This window comes from Copidosoma floridanum, unplaced genomic scaffold (genome assembly GCF_036245765.1).
Source record: "Copidosoma floridanum isolate Cflo_tuat_1 unplaced genomic scaffold, Cflo_Japanese_pri ptg000009l, whole genome shotgun sequence".
Taxonomy (NCBI): domain Eukaryota; kingdom Metazoa; phylum Arthropoda; class Insecta; order Hymenoptera; family Encyrtidae; genus Copidosoma; species Copidosoma floridanum.
In genome coordinates this window covers 3,584,122-3,609,391 of record NW_028321886.1, presented here as the reverse complement: position 1 = coordinate 3,609,391, position 25,270 = coordinate 3,584,122, and the positions used below count along the sequence as shown (strand labels likewise).

Here is a 25,270-nt window from a genome sequence, read left to right as displayed (position 1 = left end):
TGGTTCTTTGGAACTCGTATTATAGGCGGCGCGCGCTACGCACAAACTCTCTCGACCAGGACTGGGGTGGGAGGAAGGTGCTCCTCCACCACTTTCGTGTGTATATTCTTCCCCACGAGCGAGGACGAGTCACGAGAGTACAGTCAGTAGCGCGACAAGCGTCGACTCGCGAGTTTCGTGCCAATATCAGCAGCAATCGTTCTTCAGTCTTTTTTTTTTTTTTACACTTTGATCGAAACAGTCGACGCTACCGCGTTGTTGTACATTCATTCGGTTGAATATACTTAGGTATATTACAATTAAACTCGTGTTGTCTAATTTCGGGTCGGAGCTATACAGTGTACTTTTGCAGCTATTGTTTTTTCAGCTGATCACGTATAAGTATATACACACACAGTTTGTGTACACCCCCCTCTGGTCGTCCGTCGTCTGCTGTGGAGAATATCAGCCAAAAGACTTTTAATTGTTGTTGATGCTTGGAGCTTTTACAAGTGTATATTTTTGGGGTTGATGCTGGCTCGGGGTGTCTTCAACTCATACAGATACCTTTGCAACGGCACAACAACAACAAACCCTTCGCTCCGATCTTTTCACTCGGTGAGTCTATAATATACCTGCCAAGGAATAATACCCGGCTAAGCAATTCGATGTCTAATTCAATACGTGTAATTACTGAAATGACGTTTTATCACCCGTGATTTTCGGTGTATATAGGTGTACGTAAACTTTTTTTTACGCAGCACCTCGTAAAAATTCTTCTTTTTATTTCAATGCAGTTTCAACATACCTCTACACACCGTGATAAATCCACACGCTAAATATAATATAGAGGAGGAAACGCATAAAGTGACTATATATATAATGTACTGCCAGTCGATGTTATCGCGCCCCCGGATTGTATTGTATGTACACGTATATCTATGCACGAAGGGCCACGCAGCTATACTATATAATAAACGTGTTTTTTGTGTACGGATAGGTACTGGTGTGTATGTACAAATGTATATATAAGTAGACGCGAAGATACCGCCCCGGCAACCGGGCAATATCACCCGGCACAGCTCCTCCCACGCCTGCAAAATGTGTGCTCGTATATATAATATACATAGAACGCGATAGTCCTGGCCCCGGGTTCGTCGTTCGTTATATTGTATGTATACCTACACGTATACGTATGATAAAAGGACGACTTTTGCCGGAATGGTCGCACATACAAGTGTATCCATATATATATATATATGTGTAAGAGTTATATATACGTAGGTATATATGTGTAAGAGTTTGCTCCATTCGCTTTGCTCTCTTTTATCTTTCCTTTCTCCCCCCTGATGCTCAGCACACATGTCGTAGTCGTCGTCGTCTCTCATTCCTCCAAAAGTATTCGTATACACATCATGTATTATATATCTATAACTATATTTGGATGCTGCGCCTATAGTCGTGCGGTCTTTCTTTGACTGGCGCCCCCCCCCCCCCCGCCAAAATCTTCCTCAAGATGCAGCACACATATTTATTTATTTTTTTTCTCCACTGCAACGTAAGTTAAATCAACCTCATATTCTCATCTTTCGGCATACAGTTGCATTTGTATTCCATAAAAAATAGAATAAGTAAGTATGCTGGGTATAATTTATTTACACGCGATGCACATGCACCAACTATTAAACGGGTAGTTATATATTTATTATATGAAGGGTAGTGTTGATTGGAATATAATGTTCGATCATGATACGAGATGTGCATACATACTCTCTGATAGAGTTCCTATACTGTTCGCTCGATACCTCGTAATAAATATTACCATATACCATACAGCCTATACCATACAGGACGTCGATGATCGTAGAATACAGGATCCTATTTTTAATAATATTACCTATGTATTATGAAATGTGAGTGCGAGGCGGAGATAGCGGCTGATGCGTGCGTGTTGGTCATTCACGTGTATGAGTGTATACGCATCAAATAAACTCCCCCATTGTGCGGAGGTGGTTGGTTCTTCTATTGAAGGGGAATCGCCCTTTTTCGCGCGACCCTAGCACCTATATATTTATCCATGTATATATACACATACGCCCTGCGATATCACGTATATAAATCGGGGAAGGTATATATATATATATACGGAGGACACGCTATAGGATGAGTATTAATTTTTAGAGCTACGATTACCCGCAACGTAAAGTTTTTTTTTTTTTCTTTCCCACTTAAGTATTTACCTCTGGGTCAAAAGTAGAGTTTTTGACTCGCTGAGTATGTGGACCATACGATACCAATTACAACGGCATGTCCACGCGTTGCGAGAGAAAGGGAGCGAAGAAACCTCTTTTGGTATACACATTATACGTCTTCTTCTTCGGCTCAGGTGACAGGGTATACTTACGTATCGTATACATATATCACACGAAATCTGAGTCATTATTTCACTGTCCAAGTTGATAAATATATGCTGTGTATCGTCACTATACTCTTAACGTTGCTTTATTGTTTGCATGAAATATGGTCTCTCTGATGCAGTCGCCTGTCAATCAATATATAACATTATATCATACACCGAAGGGTATTGTGAAAACAAGTGAATTTTTCGGGGTAAAACTCGAGATTTTCCCACCCTCGTCGATGACACTTGTCGGACTCTTCGTGTTCTCGAGAGACGCGATCGATATTCGTTACTTTTGAATGAGTCGGCGTGTTATCCGCGTGATCGGCAAGTCCGCTTGGACGATACTGTTGATTATTCATTGCATAATATTGTGTATTATTCTTGAGACAAAATATACACGTGTAGTTTACTATGATTAAACCGCAAAGTTATCAAACTTGCGAAATATTGTACGATACCGATTAAATATAAAAAAAATAAATAAAGCTCCCTCGGCGTAAAAAGTGGGTAAGTGCAGGTACGAGAGGAGAAAAAAAAACAATTTACTCCATTCCCTTGATGACCGCAAAAACGAGCGCTGTTTCATTAAGAGATTACCCAATCGCGCGAGAGATGATGCAGTTGCCGAAATCATTTTCAACAACCTCTTCCCACCAGTACACAACAGAACCGCTGGTCTAAGCTCTTTTTTTTTTTTTCGTCCCCATTGTTTTTTCATAATCCCTTTTTTTCATGTCTACGTAGTTGATTGTACGGTACGTTCCATATTGTATATATCATGATGACAATGGTGATGTCTGACAAACAGGAACACAACATCCAAAACAGCTCGGCTCGGGTGTAACACAATACACAAACACCTGTCTCTCTTTATATCCACCCAACCATCGGGTAAGGGACCTATATGTATATTGTACACTAGTATTGGGCACTCCGTATACCTACGAGGCTCAAAATCGATTTAACGCGCGTGCGAAGCCGACTATATACTCCTGCGACAGGCTTCGAAGGGTGAGTAGGAAAATCTTTCGCCCTCTCTGCACGCGCGCCACTCCGGCCGAGCGTTTTCCCCGCACGAGGGCGCAGTTACGCCTGCACCCCTGCACATAAATACATTTATCCATGTATGTGTGTGTCTATATACATAAGGCAGGGCCACCCCCCCCCCCCCACTAACGCCACCCTTATACTATAACATAGCCTCGTGCACGCACTTTTTCAAGGGTCAGGGTCGACGCGTTCTTTATATACTATACGTACATTATTATATTTGTGCCGTGTGTGTGTGCGCGCACGATCATCGTCGAGGGGGGGTCGACGCACTTGCGCGCCACACGTCCTTATCGTACGCGGACCAACATCGTTAGGACTTTTTTTTTCCTTCCTCGACTTCTTCGAGTGCGCCTGGCGTATACGAGCCGCGAGATCGGTTTTTCTCCTCCTCCCGTATGTCTTCTGCTCGAGGCTTCTTTTGAGCGATGCTCTCTCGAGGGCATCCACTGGAAGGAAATAAAATTAACAAAAGGGGCCCGAGGTGGGAGAATAAAGGGGTAATTATCGTCATGAGTTTAAAAAAAAAAAAAAAATTATCTCTTCGTCCAGTAACTCATTTGAGACTCGATTCGAATGTTTGAGTGGAGTACACTTCTCTTTTTTTCTTCTTCTTGTATTGTAAATGAAATACTTGTACCGATTATACATTATTTTCACACGCGAAAAATGAATTGCAACATCGAGAAACTCGAGATGAATTTAAAAAAATAACATATCCTTGTATTAAATTATACTAATGTACATGCAATTTTTTCTTTTGATTTATTGTACGTAACAATGTTTGTACAAGCAATGCTCACATGTGTACTATAAATGAATTTGAAAAAAAGGCCCACAAGAATGTAAAGATGAAAAAAAAAAAAAACAAATCCGCGTTCAAAGGAAACAAATCGCCTGCTCTCCTCTTGGGTGCAGGTTTCAGTCATTTCACAGGGTTCCATATGATTCACCATATACACACGTACATATAATATGTATAATATATAAGGAGCGTGCGTGTCGTGCGGCGCGCGAGCATTTTGCCGCTTTTCAAGCGCTATTTTTGTGCTGCTCTCATGCACGTATATAGTCGTCGTTTCCCCCGAGGGTGGCTTTTTATTTTTCGATGGGCCCCAAAGAAGGAGAGCGAGTGCGTATATATATGCGCACGGCCTCCTCGATCACAAACGCGCACCCGTGTACACGCGATTCACACCCTACACATATTTATACACGTGCGCGCTTGCCACCAAGTACAGTGACAGTGAGTCATTTGCGTCTACCTTTTTTTTTTTTTTTTTTTTTTTTTTTTTTTTTAAATCTCTTCTTTTTTTCTTTTACTTTTCATACAAGTTTCAACCGCACGCTAATGTGTGCCAAGGAAGGGGCGAAAAATATAATATATAGGAGGACGAAGAGCTGTGCTCTTTGCCTGAAATAAGGAGGAAATTCACGTCTGGGATGATGATGGTGGGCAAATAATATCATGTATGTATGTGCACACAAGTGTGTACGAGGAGATTTCCGGAGCGAGCCTTTTACTTATTGTTATGCTGTTGTTTCCTTCGTTTACTTGTACTTCTCATTTTTTTGGTCGAATAATAAAAAATAAAAAATAAATTAATGCAACAACAAACCAAAAGAGCAACTATACGAGTAAACAATACACTGCACGTATAACGCTCGAAATGAATGGATATCGATGATTGGTTCATTGCAAATTTTACAAATCGATAAATCAGCATTAACGTAATATCCTCGATGACCTCAAGCATTTGTGATTGAAAAAAAAAAAAAAAAAAAAAAAATCTTCCTCTGCCACGTATACGAAGCAATCTACATCTACGAGCTGGGCAACGCCACGGTATGCGTGCCTATACATTACACCCATATAGTATACCATTATTATCTCGCTCGTGTGTAAATATACACCACCATCCACGCGGGTGCATCAAACTCTCTGCACGAGCTCTTGAATCATGTACGTAGGTATACGTAAGCGCCGCTTTAATCAATAAGAGCTATACACTGTGTATAATATACATATGAGTACAAGAGATGCAGTTGGTACGTGTGCACGCATATTCGGATCATTCCTCTCTCTCTCTCTCTCTAATTTCTTCTGATGGTATCGTATCGCATTAATGCGGCCGCACGACGATGTAAGTGTACAACAACCATACGGATATAATAACGCAAGGTCCGCAGTTTTTTTTAATTTTTTTTAATTTTTTTTTTTTTTTTTTCAATGGATGCGAGTGGACAGATTTTGTATGTGAATAGATATGTTCAATACGAGAGGTACTTACAAGGTAACTAAGATATTATTACGTTTGAGTGGAAAAATTAAATTTTACCTTGGTGCAATGGTTTCCCTGTGCAATTGATGTTTGGCCATGAACTTGAGCAACGGTGCCGTGAAATGCCTTGCATGAAAATTCTGTTCGATTCTGAAACAAGTATGGATTCTTCAATTTAACAATTCGTTAGGAGGGCCCATTTTGTAATTATAGATGCCCTAAAAAAAAAAAATGGGAAACCGGGTAAGCGGAAAGCGATAGACTTTCTTGACGGAGAGAATCGGTCGTCGTTACCGTCGTTTGTAGCGCGTGCGGTTTAATGATTCGACGATCGCCGAATGGGTACATAAAATAAACTGCAATGTGTGTTAGTTGTTTTTTTTAATCGGCACAAATTGGAAACGAAGTAGCTTCTCGTGGTCGTCCAATTAGATGAATCGTGTATACGCACACACGATGAAACCATTTTACAATAGACTATACGGTTTGACACGGATGTACACAAAAAATGGCACATTGCTATACAAAAAGCCTGAATCGACAAGTGTAGAAGCTCAAAAACAAGATCATTATAAAAAAATAATAATAATAATAACTTGGCCAATAAAATCTGTTGCGCGTTAGCTTAATAGTAATAAATAATTACACGCGATAAACTTTCGACAGGATAATCTCATCATGATCGCGTGGCTTGAAAACCTGTGCACATGATATATTTTACACATACGCGTGCAAAGACGAGTTTTCTTTTAATTGTACACATGTGTGAGTTGTGTCTGTCTGCAGATGAAAGCTAATTAAAAATCGCCCTGTGAAACAGGTACAAGATGTCCTCGGGATGATTTATTATCATAATTTTCGTTTCAACCAGTCGTCACCTCTTTCGCGGAAAAAAAAAAAAAAAAAAAAAAAAAAAAAAAAAAAAAAAGCCGAGATGCTTCACTTGCATATGTATAAATCATGTATATACTCGTGGACGTTTTTGTAACAAAAAGTACAATGCGCCGCAAGCTCTTCTTCCCGAGAGTGCGACTGGTATGGAAAAAAGGCACCCCTCAAAAAATGGATAAAACATCGGCTATGAGGACACAAAGGGGGGAGCTTTAACTGCAGCTGCAAAAGAAGCTTTTTACTCTCTCATATCTCGCGCCTCGTGTCCTCGTTATAGCCCGGCTGCGATACTTGTGCCCCTCATCTGTTGCCAATGCGCGAGTCTTTTCTCCATAAACTCTCTTTTACACACGTACTTATAAGCACGCATATGAACACACACACACGGCACATTTTACGTTATGATGTGTGTATGTACAGCAGAGCACGCGTGTCGCTAGTCGGTCTACTTACAATTGCATTTTTCTAATTGGGAGGATATCATCATCATCATCATCATCGCGCTCTCGAGCGAGATGATACTATTAGGGACTATGTTGCGTGCGTGTGTAGTGTGTAGAATAGGATACGCTTTTTCCCCTTAGACTGTTATTGTAGTACAAAATGTACAAGTACCGATTTTGATTCACAATCGAGATGGTACGGTTGATGCGTACAGCTATATGTATTACTGTATAATATCACGATAAAAACTTGAACTTGAAAAATGCTTCATCGCATGCTTTTTCAATTAAAATTCAGGGTAATTTTTTTTTTTAAACGTTGGATTTTACTCGAGGAGAAACGTAACGCGTTTTGATTTATTTTGATGGATTGTAAATTGTGAGGTATCAATTTGAATGAACCGTAAAGAAAATATTTGACAAAGAACCATTTTAAATCATGTAAACTTTGTGTAGTGTACACAGCTCACGTCTCTACAGTTGTATCCCAATCATACTGTTGTACCTGCACGTTTTTTTAAATTAATTAAATAACGATTCTTAAATTTAATTTCCAATCAACTCCGCATTATATGGTTTGATGTATTCACCGGAGTTATCGCAACAGAGAACAATTTCAAAACTCACTTTTTCAAGAAAAATATTAGTCATAAGAAATAAAATCATTAAAGCCAAATTAAAGTTCGACCTTCAGAGCTACTATCAAAGAAATCCGTTCATTTTATATTGATGTCGCTTTCACAACTTGTTCCGATTACGCTTACAATTACAAGATAGTATACTATCGCGTTTTGTCTTCGATCGCCGTTTCGTTTATTAGTAAGTATATACCTAGTAGGTGTGTATAACATTTGTTCCATCAGTCGGCGATGTCGCAATAATTTCAAGAGTTAATTGTGCCTTTCGTGAGTAACAAAATCATTAAGGGGTTCTTTTTACCTCCAAACACGCGGCACCGCGAAATAATTGAAACACAAGGACTCTTACCGTTTTCACGCGCTCGTTGCCCGTTTAATTGATTCATTTGATTTCCGCGTCCCACGCGACTAATAACAGAAGGTTGCGAGGAAAAACAATAATAAACACCGTGTCTTGTTCTCCCCGGTGATGCAATGACGAAACTAAGTGCCCCGAAAATTGCGGATAAGATAATTAAATGAATAAGTGTACGTAAACGACGCGTGAAAATATTTCAATGCCGCGGAGAGGGCAGCAATGGTCACGATTATACGTTGCGTTCGATATGGTTTTACAAATTAATTGATTTAATCGCAACGCCCGAGATTCGTTTCTCGCTGTACTTACGCGCGATAAACGCGCCGATACGAAAAAAATCTACAATTACAAATAATTGGCAATCGGCTCGCTGAATTTATTTACATCTCAAGCATGCCTATATGTGGTCATAGATGATGGAAAAAAAAAAAATAAACAGTTGTCCGATCAGTAAAGACAAAATACGCAGTGATAAGTGAAGTATACAGTGTATGCTAGATATCATTTGTTACGTCTGGCTGCAGACGCGCGCTTATTAATCATTATGGCGCATTAGCGTCGACACGTGTACATCATTATCCATATACCCTCACGCTCGTCCCAACTTTACACTCTATACACAATATTGAGCGTAAATTGTATTATATCTGCACGAATGATATGCCCGCAAAACTCCCTTTCTCGTTCTATACTTGGCGCGGCCAAGTATGCGACGCGTCGCCCGTCCCGTTGGCAAGCACAGCTCTCCCTCTCTCTATAAGTATATTTTATGTACGTACATACGCAAATAGGTATACCTAAACCATACACGGTGCTGATAATTACGACGAGGTTTCCGTATTATACATATTTCAGAAAATGGGGGAGGGGGGAGAATCTCGAGAGATCATCCGAGTTATTTCGAGGAGAGACAGTTCTATTATATTTTTAGGGCTGCAAGCACAAACCGAATGATAATATTTTGTGGCACACCCATCCAGTATGTTTATGGTAGTATTGATCCGTTACAATGGTATACAACACTTGATCTCAAAATATCAACAAAGGCAGGCTAGAGTAGTCAATACATTACCGATGATTCAATATTGAAATCAGTTTACGTAGAGTCCCTTGAACCTGCCAGTAGAAAGAATGGAGCTTGTGATGTGCGCTTTTTATCAATATAGTTTTCGACTGGATTAGAAACTTTGTGCGCTATTGACTGTCATCCATTTTTAGATGTATAAAAAAGTAATTGCATGTGATAAAATGTGGAATCAAAATGTCGCATGTTCCGTAAGATTTAACGCTTTTTGTTTATTTGTTGTGTTATCGGTTTTTGCGGCTTGAAGTCGATTAAAAAAAAAAAAAATTATAGCTCATAGGTATATTACCTGTACCGATTAACTCTCATGTAGTGACAAAACAATTTCCGGTGCGTCGATTGAAAAAAGTAAACGGTGAATAAATCAATAACGAGTGAGTGCACGTATAACGGGACGCTTTTAACGATTTCGATAATAAAATGAAAGAAACGAAGCTAACGGTGGCTGGTTTCGCGTTTATTGGCGCAGTTTAAACGATCACCTCTTAAACCGACCTCGTACAGCAACGTGATAATTAAGCTGTAACCGAAAAAAAAAAATTACGGAAACACGCGCGTACACCCAAGTAGGTCGAAATTGTAAATACATCATATTATATTTTGTTAAAAGCTCTAGAGTATACCGAGAAGAGCATTTTGTTGATCCAAATAAGTGAATTTGTTTGAATTGAAAAAATTTGTTACTTTGGTCAATAAAATATTTCATAAATATTACTGTGAATGACTTTCTTATTTAGTTAAAGCTTTTTTACTTAAAATTATTATGTACAGGTATTATCGGTTTGAAACAATGAAATAGTTGTGGATAAATAACTATTCATTTGAATACAAACACATTATTGTTATTTTCTTTTCTTTAAATAAGTCAATGTATATTGAAATCCAAAAATGTTTATTCCAATCAATTTGCCGATGATAAGAGTTTAAAATAATAATAATCTATTTCTTCGGTGCAGCCTATATAGTTAGATGCTCAGTAGAAAAGCAAAGGTGCGCAAGCAATAAAGTTGTGTTCTATTGTACGCGGTATAGTCGTGAAAAAATACGTACCCAAGTAGGTACAGGCAAGTAGAATAATTTGTTTCTTCACAGGCAAATACGTGTATGGTGTATACCAGAACGACTTGGGGTTACGGCCAGTCGATCGAGCGTCTCTCTCTCGCTTCGTCTTTACAGATCGCTTGACACACCTGCAGCCGCTTACTGTGGCGCGACGTTCATTTGCTTATTGCCTTTACGCGACGAAACGGGAAAATTTTCTACCTGGAATGAGTTGCCTTTCCTGATGCGAGGAGACAAACAATAGTACAAAACTAGAACTCAAGTCTAACATTTTAAATTAAAATAATACATGAAAAATCAATAGCATGTGCCATTTTTTGGGAAACAGATGGATGCGTTGGTAGTACTTAGGTGTATCTAGATCGCAGAGAGGAGAATAGAAAAAAAAAAAAAAAATTCAATAACAGGTCACAACGCCGCTTGCCCTCGTACAATCACGTAAAATAATGGACCCCCTTCCGTACCCGCATATATATAATGGCACATATTAGTCCCGTAGCAAATTGACTCGGCAAACAGCCTACTTTTACGCGAACCTCCTCGTCGTCGCGAGACATCATGTACCATGTATCTAACGGGTGCTCCGATTGAAAATTTCCGCTCGATCCGCGGAAATAATTAACGCTCGATGGGTGCGCGTTGTGTGTACGTACCTATGATGGAGCGATTATAACAGCGTATAAGTATTTTTTTTTTTTTTTTTTTTTTTTTTCATATTACAATCTCGTATGTATATAATATACGCGTGCGAGCATTTAACCGAGGCACGCGAGTGCGACGAATCGTTTACGCTGTATCATCACGAGCGCACATCACCTTTCTCGTTTACGTGTACACGCGTATATACCGGAAGGGCATATATATATATATATATATATATATGTGTGTATATGTTAAGGTATGCGAGCTGATAATAACGCATCAAGGGCGAGAATGCGTATACGTATATAGGTGTAGAAAAAATAAAAGGAGAAAATTAACATGTGTATGGGAGAAAAAAAAAAGAAAGAGTCGCGTGTGCCCGAGGGAAGGAGGTACGTGCTGTCCCGAATGACAGGACATTACACGCCGAGCTCCGGTTAAGATATAGAAGGTATACGTTATACGACAGCTGCGCGCATCTTCTTCTTCTCGGTTTGCTCTGGAAGTAGGAGAGAGAGCAAGTGCTCGTATATGGAGTATATACATAATTATCTCTTCCGGGGACATGAGAATGACAACGAAGTGGCCGAAGGCGTTGTTTGAGGAGGAGTAGATTGTATATTACAGGGAGGAAACAAAGATCTGTAGATATATCGAAATTGAAATTTTACAAGTTGGATGCCAACCGGTAAAAATTGGGATCAAACTTATAGGTATATAGTGTATATACCGTTGTACCGCGTTGAAGGTAATTCCGAACCTTTGGTATACATATATTATGATGGTCTACGTTGCCCCTTACAATCTTGTATAACAATTATAAAATGCAGCATCACACACACATTCATCGTTCTTCCTCTCTTTTTCGTTGCATTGATAAACCACGAACTTATATTTGTGAGTCCCATCTCAATGGCACCGCATCCTTGTATACGGCCTTTCGTGCTCTCTTTTTCATGCCACACCATTTCTTTATCAAGCTTCCATGTTAAAGATGCCTATAACCAGCTTCCGGCCCTCTATTGCCTTTTTACTTACAATTTTTTATTACCGGTAAGTATACGTGTCCCTACGTGCCTCGCAATAAATGCTCTGGTATATCATTTATCTCCTGTCATCCCCGCGCCTCTGTGTCTCTGGCTGTTGTTTTTTTTTTTCTTCCCCTCTTTTTTGCAGATATATACAGTTCATACGATGATAATAATAATCATACGCACAGCAGAAATCATTAAAAACTGGATTTACTTGTTTACCGTAAGCCCTCATCGTCGCATAATTTACACTACGCGCCTCTCCGGTAAATTAAAAATAAAAAAACAAGGACGAAATTGTCTTTCGACTTTGGCTTAAAAAAGAAGAGCCCTGTAGATTCCTCGAGACAATTTGAGCAGTGCTGTGCTCGGCTATGCTCTCTTGCTCGGCCAAAGCCATGGGATCAATACCTCTGCTGTACACGCTGTATGTATGTATAGGTGCAGCTGCTGCGTATATGTATATATATGACCATGATAGGGCAGGGGCTTGGACTGTGTTTCTCCCCCACTTTCGCGTTTTGTGGTATACATGGGGCATAATATACATTTATCTATGTTTTATTGGTGGATTTACTCGTTTGCGCGTGTCCAGTTTCGCTCGCAATCAATTGCACTATTGATAATAATTAAACGTGTAGCTCCGATGCTGGCAAAATGATGTCACATACACTCATTCATCGACTTCATCGAGTGGCCGTATAATAGTCACGTACACGTGCATCCATATCGTTTCGAAAGAGAAGAAAAAGGTCCCGTTGGACGAGCAAACGCACAAAAGTATTTCTAGCGTTGCAAATTTTATGGCGTTCCGATGACGATGATTTACAACTTCCTCGCGCTAATGACCGTGCGCGCGCGCGCTCGCGTTTCATCGGATTAAACTATACATGATCGTGAACGATGTTTAATCCACCCAACGTGCCGTATATGTATGAGATTAAAAATACTTTTTTTTTTTACAAACGAGAGTTGGATGATGCAGTTCCCTCCCTTTTTTTCCAAAAATCACAAATGAATTTACAACTGCATGGCAATAAAGCGATAGCCATCAGGCTCTGCAACATCACACGTGTACCGTTTCGACGACGGAAATTTTCAATCCCCCCCACAGTCGATTAAACCGATTTCAAAGTACCTTTTCTTTTTTCCTCTTCTCATTGGCCAATCGACTCTTGGGCGAAATAATGGTAATTAAAAGCTCAAAAGAGCGAGCGCACCCTTGCACATAAAATTATGTTATACTTTGAAGGAATCGTAATCGATTGCACCCAAGGACCCAAACTCAGAGGCGCTGAAAAAAAGGACCGATCATTTTGAACAAAAAACAAAAGGAAACAACAGCGCGAGCTCATTAATTTTGCCGTGGTATTCCGTGATTGAATGAAATTCGCGCAAGGCACACTCTCTCGTCAATCCAAGGGACTATATTTACTCGTGTAATATGCGTGTACGTATATGCCTATATATAATTAATTATACGCATCTCGCGCACCGGATGACATTTATACGTTGGCTCTCCAGGGGCCATTGTTCTGAAAAAGAGAGGCGACCACTAGGTTTATCGTGACGAGTCTTCCTTTCCTGCGTGAAAATTTACGGGCGAAACGGTACACGTTGTACACTGCACGCACTGCACACACAAGAGGAAGCAGCATAAACTAACACGTGAATGGGCGCGGAGCATATAAACCATATATTGGGCTCATTCGTAGGTATATAGGTATATAACGCGCGCAGTTAGCCGTTGGTTCGTGTGTGCTCATTACGGGGAGTATAGGTATACAGGTGTATATGTAAGTATATTGCCCCTTATTCTCTTTCCTTCTTGCAGTTCTTGCTCATCTTCCTTATACGCTTAATAGCGTCCGTGCATGTGTACCTGCATATATACCAGATATCGCATTATCTCCGACTTCTCCGAGAGAAGACATCAAAAGCACCTCTGTTTACGACCTATCACACACATTGACATCGCATCACGGACATATTATGTGCAGAGAGGCTTTACGGTTGCTGCACTGTTTCTTTCCTTTCTTTTTCTTCGAGGGCCGCCTATTGTCGTCTATATGAATGGAGTCGCGCCGTTTTTTCGGACACGGGCATCCTTTATCCCCAGCTATTTTGCTTACTTCGGCTCGTGTACATTATATAGGTACCCCCAGCGCGTAATTACCATTCGTGGTTTTTTTCTCTCGCTCTTTTGGCTTTTCTCCTCCTTCCTTTCGAGGATCCTTTTGTTGATGTGGCGTTTTTTTTTTTTCTGTCTCGAAGAACCATCGTGCGGTTGTTACTATCCCTTTTTTTTTCCCGCTTATACAGAAACGCAGTCCTTCGAAAAGAGAATGGCGTGTGTGTATATTGTGATCCTTTATTTCGATCTACATGTACATATACAGGTATTGAATGGTTGACGAGTACATGATAATAATATTAATATTAGCAAAGCCACCCAAACTATGCGATCTTTGTCTCAATCCAATGACAATATATATATATAATATACGCAATTAATAATAACACATCGACGTACAGGTATACATCTTTAAACAAAAACAATAAAGAAATACCGATCAGTAGGACAAGATTGCCACAAAAATCGATAACGTAACGCAATAGCGTCAAAGAGAGATAGGAAAAGAATGTCTCATTCACGTATAATTATTGTTCTTCTTCTTTTCCGTCGATGTTTCAGGTCGTTGTAGTTGTCGGCGTACTCCGAAAGAAGCAAAAGGTCCACATCGGCTGCGGCGTAGCTCGCGGAGGACAACGAGAAGAAGAAGAAGAACGCGAGAAAGCCCGGGGCATTGTTGGGCCCAACAGCGCGCAATTACCTGGATAAACATTATACACACGAGAGAGGGAGAGAGACTAGGAGGTCGCGTGTAATCCCCCATATCGTACTTGCATAACATTACAACAGTATATATACTGGTATACTTGTACAGCCGAGAGAGTATAAGACGACGCGGAAGTTGTGTGACCGGCGCGGAATAGTCGCACATAGAGTTACGGAGGAGCCGGACGAGGAGGAGGAGACGAAAAAAAAGAAGAGATGCAGAGCAACGGCACGGATAGCGCCGAGAACGGCGTCGACAGGACCGGCTGGACCGTAAGTGTTTGTTGTACCTATCACATACCTATCTCCTCTATACTGACAACCCCATACCACTGCACTTCTCATTCTTTCTCTCTTGTCTTTGCGCTTTTGTTCTGGTGAGCCGATGTTCTTGGAGTATTGGTCACATCTACATACATTTGAGGAGTCCCTCGAGGTCACTGGTCAACGTTGTTATTGTTGTTTTTTTTTTTTTTTTTCCATCAAGATATCCCCCCTACATTTGACCTAATAAACTTTGATCACTAGTACTGTACACTCGTCGTGAGCCACATTTATAAATCGCTGTTTCGGTACATTGAAAGTCACATGTGCTATGTAGGATAATATGATGTATTGTGAATCAGAATATAATGACCCAGAAACCCTTTACATTCCAGTCCAAGCAAAAAAGTATACGGGAACTCGCTCGCTCGTGCAGTTTAACTGATGCACCATGTACTAAATTTATGTGTGCACATTATGCACATGTGCCTATATACCTACAAAAAAAAAAAAAAAAAAAAAAAGTGACAATGCGCATTGTGTGTGTTTTTACGCTGCCAAGTAAGTAGGTACGACTGGGACGAAACTCGCGGAATCGAGTCATTGCAATTTAGCTTTCTCTCTCTCTTAACTCCGTGAGTCCATTACAAATGCCTTCATACGTACAAAAATAAATCGCGTCAGCGTCTTCTTGTTCCTCCATTCTGATTCGGCGAACGGAACAGTGTAATGTAGTAACAGTAGAAGCTCTTATTTTTTTTATTTATTTTTTTTTTTTATTTTTTTTTTTTAACGCATCAGCCAAAGAATGAAAACATACGAAGCAGTTAACGTAGATGATATACAATTATGTGTATAAGGCACGTTATTGTATGGCACAACTAGAAAGCCTCGACTGCTGAGTCGATAGAACAAAAAAAAATCGTACGATCGATTGTAAGTATAATATATACTCATTGTCGAGCTCATTGTGTCTCGTGTACGTCGAAGTGTGTATATACATTATATTCCCAGACCGATCGGCTGGACATATATACTGCAGTAGAGGGACGTGCGTTTACTTTCCTCCTTATCTCTCTCTCCGCGTGCATGCAACAGGCATATGGGCAGTGATAAACATATTATGATGCACAGCAAAAGAGATGCCGAGCGAACGCGCGCCTGTCTCGTGGGAATGTCCGAAATGAAAAAAAAAAAAAAAAAAAAACAATAATAAATAAAGTACCTGCATGCAAGAGGTGGAGGAGTCGGTATATGTGGTCGAGAAACCAAGGAACTGGCCGAGCTCCAAATATCTGCTCCGCCGCCCGGCGCTCCGAAATTAGCCAACACGCGACACTCCACACTCCTCTACTACATCTTCTTCTTTTCTTGTCTTCCCAAGCACGTGTACCCACGCGAGATGATGACCTTTCGTCCCCCCCCCCAGCACTACCTGTGCACCCTTTCTTCGGGGTCGCTGATATAAGAAGGCCCAAGGGTGTTTACCCAGACGACGGTGACGATTTTCTTTGTCTGGGAGTATCAATATTCTCGGTCAGGGAAAACCATTGGTGATTGCACTGCGAATAACAAATAACAATCACCTCGTGAGTTTTATTGAATTGTCCACCAAAAAAATGTGATTATTTAATGAACAAGAGTGCCTAGAAAGAGACAATATGGTCTGTCAGTCAAATATGGACGGCCACGGTAGTGCCAACTGTGGTGTATACGTTCGACATTTGTTTCTCGTTTTTCGGCAACCACACGTCAGGGGGAGATGATTCGGTCTCCCTTCCGACTCGCGTTCTTTCATCCGATGTTAACATATATGTTGCAAATATTATACGTTCCGGTCCTGAATATTTTCTAAACACTTGTTTCTTACTTCCGTCTCTCCCTACGAAACCACCATCTGGCCAACTTAGCTTCGGCTCGGGAATTCCTCTAAAATTCGTATTCTCGTCCACGTTTTTGTTTTCCCGTTCGTCGAGTCATGAAACAATGAGGCGATAGGCATCTGCAATCGGCGCATAGGTACACACGATTATAACAAGCCACGCGAGCTGCCCATCTCTCTCAACTCGAGGTCGTTGAATTACAATTAGACGAAACAATTTCCGCAGAGGAGGATTTAGATTAATTGACGCGATAGGGCGCATGGATCATATATTATCAATTCCCCCCTTTTTCTTTTCCCTCTTCTTGTTTATTTATTTATTCTCTCTAATGTAATTCTTGAATATACATATACATACTTTGACGAGTTGTTTTTTTTTTTTTTTTTTTTTTTTTTTAATTCTCGCTCCACAGCATGTTGTACAATATCATTTATATCACCTCTTCCTTCCTAATACACGTAATCTACAAACCAACGACTTGATTAAAAAAAAAAAAAAAAAAAAAAGAAAAAAAAGCAGCAATAACAGTATGTGAAATAATGGTCCCAAGGTCGGCCTGATAAACGGCAAGTTCAAGTACCTGACGGCCGAGACGTTTGGCTTCAAGATAAACGCCAACGGGGCAACTCTGAAGAAGAAGCAACACTGGACCCTCGAGGGCAACGAGCACCAGGTGTACCTGCGCTCGCACCTCGACCGTTACCTCGCCGTCGATCAATTTGGCAACGTGACCTGCGAGGCCGAGGACCCCACCGATCCCGGCTGCGCTTTTCAGATTCAAATCGCCTGCGACGGTAAGTCATTGTTGTTATCCTCATAGCAAGGAGCTCCGTATAATTTGCGCCTCGGGCTCCGCTTTTATTTGGTCTTTCTTGCTATTACAGGGGACTTTCTAGCACCACAATTATGGTTTTTAATTACAACTGCCACCACTATACCCCGAGATTTAGGTGTATCGTATACTCTGAGCGTAATCAAGCGAGGGCTTGCGTAACATGCTATATACATGTACATATTGCGCGAGAGTAATTATCTCTCTCGTGTGACATTCCCAATGATTAATATGTTCCATAATGGCACTTTTATTTATTTTTATTTTTTTTCTGTTCGCTATGTTGGCTTTTAATTCTTTGTCGTACGGTATAGTTAAAAATGTGTATATAAACGATGGGCGATCCACTTGTAATTTTTCTCCGCCCCTGTATAACATGTGTGGCTCGGTATAATCGACGAAATTGTCTTTGCCACACACACACACACACACAATGTACTTTAATCACGGAAGACGCTGTTAATCCCCGTTTCGCTCGATCGGCTTGATAGCCGCAATTACGGGTTTATGGATTAATCTTCTTTTTTTTTTTCCTCAAACACGAGCACGCGTGATGCAGGTGTACGTATAATATGATGGTTGACTCGTGGTTTTTTAATTGTTTAAACTAACTGGTTGACAGGAAGCGGAAGATGGGCGCTGAAGAACGTGCAGAGGGGCTATTTTCTAGGCTCGAGCCAGGACGAGCTCAAGTGCACGGCCAAGGCGCCCGGCGAGTCCGAGTACTGGCTCGTCCATCTCGCCGCCCGACCCCAGGTGTGTATATATATATATACCTTTAAATATCTATTGCTATCAATGATCATTTTATTTCATGTTGCTTCGATGCATCTTCAAAGTTATATAACTTACGAGGAGAATGTATGTATAGAGAGAGGACAAAAATGTTGAACTGAAAAATATACAGGATTCACCCAGCAGCACTTGTATGCGTTGCGATGCGACATGTCTATATACCTATCATGCGCACACGAATATATATTTATTTACTTGTACCTACAAAGAGAGAGAAAAAAGATTGATTAGCTCTATCGGGTTTTTTTTTTTTTTTTTTTTTTTTACGGTCCAGCTCGCACGTTTCGCTCGAAGAATAAATAGCGCGAAAAGCGCATGCAACAACCGTGACGACAAACTTTCGCGTATTAACGTATTTATTATATATTATACGCTGATACGTGCGTGTTGGGCTCACAATTTGATGAAAGTTTCGTTTTTTTTTTTTTTTTTTTTTTTTTTTTTCCAACGACAAAAACCAACTTTGATTAAAGTGATCAATGAAATCGGTTACCTACTTTTTTTCTTTCTTTTTGTTTTAATTATTCACTTAAAAAATTATGTCAAAGCCGCGATGCCGATGATTATATACTGTATTATTTTTACAATCGGCAAGGTTGACGAAAGGAAAATTCGACCTCTTGCCGATTGTTGGCCCGTATATGTGCATCGCTTGAAAAAATTTCAGTTCATTGTAATTGCAAATTATCAGTGGCACCTCGTTCCCCATTCGGTCGTTGCACTCGACAGGTCATAATCATAATAGGTACCTACATACGATGGCCATTGCCATAATATATTATATATACGTATACTCGCTTGCAAAGAGTTAGCCGAGGGATGACCGTGAGAACGTGCTGTGTAGGCAGCAAAAAAAAAAAAATACAAGCTCGTAGACAACAATTCAGCAGCCACATCGATCGATCTTGCGCCACGTCGCGCTCTAAGCAACGGAACAACTAAAGTAGCCGGGATCGTCCATCCGATCGACAACGGGTTACTTTGATTTTTTTTCCCCCCCTTTTTTTTTTTCTTCCAATCCTTCCGCATCATCTTTGACTTACGAAAGTAAGAGTGTCCTGTTCACTCGAGTTCAGGTGTATATACATATACCTATTATATAAAATACTGAGTCTTTTTCGTGCGCTCATGATCTATAAATCGCTTGGAGGCAGGAAAAAAAAAAAAAAAACTGGCGATCCTATTGTGCAACCTGAGGCTTGTAAAGCACAACCTGCTCTGTCTCCCTCTCTCAGCGCTACACAGTTGCAAGTATAAGTGTATATAATAATGGTTTACAGCCCCGGGTACACGACCAAGTCGAGAAACAACTATAGGTAGTACGTGTATACATTGTGATACGATGCGGTAGCTCGATGAGAATGGAATTTCGTGCAACCAAGACTCCGTAAAAAAAAAAAAAATAATAATAATAACAATAACTAGCGGGTGTGTAAACGGATAGATGATTTTTCGCGAATCGCGGGAGAAAACGGTTGCGCGAGGGCCAATTTAACGATGAAAGTGGCCAGATTGCTACGGCGGCGATCTCCCGAGGATGATAAATTCCGTACAAGGTACTCAATACGCGGGCAATCTTTATTAAAAAACAACAACAACAAAAAAATTATTATATAAACACACATTATTGCACTGTAATTTTTTAAACACCTGTTACGCAGCTTTTTTTTTTAATGAAATAAAAGAAAGAAAAAGCAATCATCTGACACTTACAGGTGAACCTCCGTTCTGCCGGTCGCAAGCGCTTCGCCCACCTGAGCGCTTCCCAGGACGAGATCCACGTGGACGCGCCCGTGCCCTGGGGCGAGGACACCCTGTTCACCCTCGAGTTTCGCGGCCAGAGCGACCACTCGGACTCGAAGACCAAGCCCGAGGCTGGTCACTACGCTTTGCACACCTGCAACAACAAGTACCTGGCTCGCGACGGCAAACTGCTCGAGACCTGCACCCGCGACTGCCTCTACGCCGCTGAATTTCACGCTGGACTACTCGCTCTCAGGTACGGGATTTTTTCTCATTTTTTTTTTTTTTTTTTTTTTTAATTTAATTGAATTTCACGTGTCACAGCCAACTCTTGGCGTTGCCAGAGTCGTACAACTCTTTTATACATATAGACGTCGTGAAGTACGGTCTTTTTTTTGGACTGGCTCGTTTGCGAGACACGTAAACGCGTAAACTTGTAAAAGAGACAGAGGAAGGGTATAAAAAAAGGTTTCGAGGCGACGATTCGTTTCGGATGAGTCACGCGTCGGTGTACCGAAACGGCAAATTTTGCAGTGCCACGTGTACTGTACGCCTTTTACCCACCTATAAATGCAGTATACATTTTAAGGCAACGTGCCGGTGCGTGACGCGCCAGAGAGCAGAGATACCGATCTCCCTTGTCGCGGATGGTTTACTGATGCTTTTCTTGCCGTTTCTCTTCACGAACGGGGTAATTTCAGACGTTTAGCGAATATGTAAGTAATGTACTTTGGCACCCTTATTTAACGGCAGGTATTGAATCGGCAACCGATTTTCGTTTGGTTGTACACGTTTAGAAGAAAGAAGCCGGTGTGATGTGAAAAAAATAAACTGTCGCAAAATCCAAGGTATATTACGCATCGGAGATGTAAGCCCCGATCGATCGGGTGGAGAGTCAAAAAAATCCCCGAGGCGCGACGGCTTCGCCTGACTCAGCGCTGCATGAATATAATATATACGTACACAAAAATGCAAACTCAATACCGATCCCAACGTACATGATATACATATATATAAAACGTGTAAAAGACTAGGTAGATGTACAGTATGATGATGTATGACGTGCGCTCGTGTGCCCGTAGGGACGTGACCGGTGGCTACCTGGCGCCCATCGGTAGCAAGGCTGTGTTAAAGTCGCGCTCGACCACCGTGACGCGCGACGAGCTCTTCTCGCTCGAGGACTCGCTGCCCCAGGCCTCCTTCGTCGCGGCCCTCAACCAGCGCTACGTGTCCGTTAAACAAGGTAAGTGCCAACGCGGTGTGAACACCAAATGATGATGATGAGTAAGTAAGTAAGTATATCTCGGGCAAAGCAGCTTATGGTTCTGATCGTTATTTGGCCATATGGAGAGCTGTTACTATATGTATACGTATACACGGGAACGGGTCGCGTGAGTCATCTTAATAGCAGCTGCAGCTGCTCTTTTTTTTTTTTTTTTTTTTTTTTTTTTTATGTATATATGGCTTGGTCTCGTTTTCTCCGCTCGTCCTTTTTTTGTTCTCGAATCAGTGCCTTTTACGGTTACATATACAAACCGGGTAATCTAATTGAATCCGATCTAATTGAAGAGCGTTTGTGACACCGAGATTTTTATGGCAATCAATGGTGCTTATGTGAGTATTTTCATGCCGATTGGCCGTACGATTTCTTCACGTGTCAAATCAAACGTGAAAACTTTACTAAAAGTATATTCTTGATTCACGGCTCTTCATTCGTATATTTGAGCGTGTCTTTTCTTTTCTTTTTTATTCCTTTCCCCAAGTTCATTTCCTGCCATTGTGCCACCCCCCTGCGGCGACCTTGACTAGCTCACCATGTGCCCGAATATATACTTACCTTGATATTTTTACTTCCCCCGCGTTCTCGGAGCGCACGGATTTCCATCATAATATGCGGTACTCTCATTGTTTGCTAGAGAAAAAAAATTTGTGAATGAAATCGGTTGAACATCGGTCTTTTCCAATCGACGAACAACGCGTTCCTATCCGCCAATCAAACATACTCCGAGCACTTTGGAGAAGTAAGAATAAATTTAAACAAACATTCACACGTACACTTACCGTGGGTTTATTCGAGTCTACTCATTGCAGCCGTAAAAGCAAAAGATCAAACCCTATATACTTATACAGGAGAGAGGAGCTGTGTGGGTGTTTTTTTTTTTTTTTTTTCTTTTTTTTTTCTTTAGCTTTTATAATCCGTACGGCTGCAGCCGGAAACGGAGCCTTTTAGAAATTCATGAGCTGCGCGCTGTGCCGATGATGGCATGCTTAAACACCCCGTGCATGCACGCGAGAGTCTATATATACATTATATACATATATAATGATAACTACACATCACGGTATACCCAATTTAATGGACTCACTCACTTTGAAGTATCGATAAAGCTGCGTTTCGGCCGTGCGTGCAGGAGTGTCATCGCAGATCGGAGGATAGATGTATTTTTCATTTGGCCCTTTGAACGAAAATGATCCACCCCCCTGTATACTTATGTATTCCGTTGCCTTAGGTGTCGACGTGACGGCCAACCAGGACGAGATATCGGGCCACGAGACCTTCCAGCTCGAGTTCAACCGGGCGACGAAGCGCTGGTACGTGCGGACGATGCAGGACCGTTACTGGAGTCTCGAGTCGGGCGGCGGTATCCAGGCTGCCGAGCACAAGCGCTCCTCCAACGCCCTTTTCGACATGATTTGGCAGCAGGAAGACGGCACGGTGGCCCTGCGCGCCAACAACGGCAGATACGTGGCGACCAAGCGCTCGGGGCACCTGTACGCCAACGCCGACGACATAAACGCAGTCGACAACGACGCGTCCAAGTATTACTTTTACCTGATGAACCGGCCGGTCCTCGTACTTAGGTGCGAGCAGGGCTTCGTTGGCCCGAAGAGCGCGGCCGGTCCCAAGCTCGAGTGCAACAAGGCCGCCTACGAGACCATACGGGTCGAGAGGTGCGAGCGCGGCGTCGTCAGGTTCAAAGGTCAGGGTCGGCTTTTCTTTACCTATTTTTTTTTTTTTTTTTTTTTTTTTTCACTCGTTACAACATGTGCATTCTTTTACCATGCGGCTGGTTTTATTTTTCTCCCATTTCGTGCACAACAGGTCAGAACGGCAAGTACTGGCACGTGGACAGCGAAGGCGTAACCGTGGACTCGGACGCCCCGGGCTGCGGTTTCTACCTTGAGTTGCGCGAGCCCTCCCGGCTGGCGATCAAGTGCACGGACGGGCGTTACCTGGCGGCTGGCAAGAACGGGGCCCTCCGTCTCGGCGAGGCTGACTTCGCCTCGGCCACCTTGTGGGAGTTTTAACGAGATACGGTCCACTACTTACTTATACCCACTCCTCGTTCGCTTATTTATTAATTTTTCATAGTTTTTCACGGGTACTTTTTTTTTTTTTTTTTTTTTTTTTCTCCTTTGACATAATATGCTACATAAATGAAAGACGAGTCGCTCACGAGCTCCAATATGCTTATAACTTGTGTATGTATTCATTATCACATATACATATTATATTAGTACTACAATACCATGCATATACACATAATATTATACAGGCGCGAAGCGAAGCGTGATAGCGTGAAGCTTGGGTGAATGTGTGTGTGTGTGTTAATTGTGATCGATGTGATTACGTTGTATAGATATATGAGAAGACACGACACGTGAGGTAAGAAGGGTCATTGACGTTTGCGCGCGCGTGCAACTTTTTTTATTTTCTTCTTCCTTTTTTTCTTTTTTTGTATACAATAATACGTTAAATTATTATACACTAGTATACATAAACATACACACGTACACACACACATATGTATGCATAGATACAGGGTGACGTCTTTGCCGCCTGTATATGGGTGTATGTTTGTACTTTCGTCCTGTAAGGGCGAAAAATCGAGAGAAAAAAAATTGATGTACTACTGATGATTTTGTACCCCGAGGCAATTATTTTCTAAAGATTTTTGGAAATCGTATTTACAACAAGATATTTTGTATGATGTGTTTTTGTATGGAGGACAAAAGAAAACAATCATAAGCAGTTAGTGATTCGACGTATGCGATAATTTAGTGTTTAATTATTATTTAATTCAGTGTAAATTCCTACAAAGGAATACGGCGTCACCTAAGAAACATACATTTACCTAACATATATATTTATTGGGCGCATTTGGATTTTTGCACTGCTGATGAGGTATCGCATAAAAGCGTAACAATATTGTTCTCTTTTTTACGGGAAAAGGAGGTAAAAACATTTGCTTTTTTGCAATACTCCGAACTCTTAGGGAATTGAAATGAACTTGCAGTTGTATATGAGTGTAATCAACTGCGAGCGAGAGCCAACTTTGAATCAATCCATTCCAATTCGATACTTTTTTTTATATATGTATATTTTACATATTCGCAAATATATATACACGTGCATTTTTATACCGAATAGATTTTATTCAGGAGAGAGAGTTCGCTTAGCAAAACAATTCGAAAAAAAAAAAAAAAAAAAAATCGAATGATGCAGTGTTCATTTTTATAAAAAAGCAAAGCTTATAAGTTACTAGATAAACAATAAGTTTTTCGAATAACTGAATTTTGCTCATTTTTTACACGTCCGATCGTTGCACATCTGCTACTGATCGTTTATACAAGAAGTTTCGCCTTTTGTGTAAATATATACTCTTAAACTTAACTTTTATAACTTTTTCTACTACTCTTTGGCTAAGTAACTAATAAATATTATTTTAACGTTACTTTTTTTTCACCTATTTCAACTTTTATAAATATTGCATAGACAAGTAAACTATACGTGTTGACGTAACAAAACGACACGAGAAAAGGAAAACACGTTTGTTAAAAAAACAATACAGTAGACATTAACGATATTGAAAAATTATTTTATTTTCTAGCGCTGCTTGTTTGTTTGCTCACTAGTAAGAAGGAAATAATGATAATAATCCTATACAATATTATAACGTATCCTAGCGATACAAAATGACTGTAGAACAAAGCTAGAGATTAATGTAAAACGACGTGTCAAAACTCGTAAAAATAATAAACGGTTTTT

The 25,270-nt window shown here is 40.8% G+C and overlaps 1 protein-coding gene across 1 annotated transcript; it reads left to right on the top strand.

The window, feature by feature from the left end:
• Positions 1–165: 165 nt before the first annotated feature.
• singed (fascin domain-containing protein singed) lies at positions 166–25,270 on the top strand. Its single transcript, XM_089589650.1, has 8 exons — positions 166–597; positions 14,560–14,976; positions 17,401–17,644; positions 18,305–18,438; positions 20,193–20,476; positions 21,303–21,463; positions 22,731–23,201; positions 23,324–25,270. Exons 2-8 carry the CDS (start codon positions 14,920–14,922, stop codon positions 23,527–23,529), a joined length of 1,557 nt encoding a protein of 518 aa, XP_089445776.1. The 5' UTR covers positions 166–597; positions 14,560–14,919; the 3' UTR covers positions 23,530–25,270.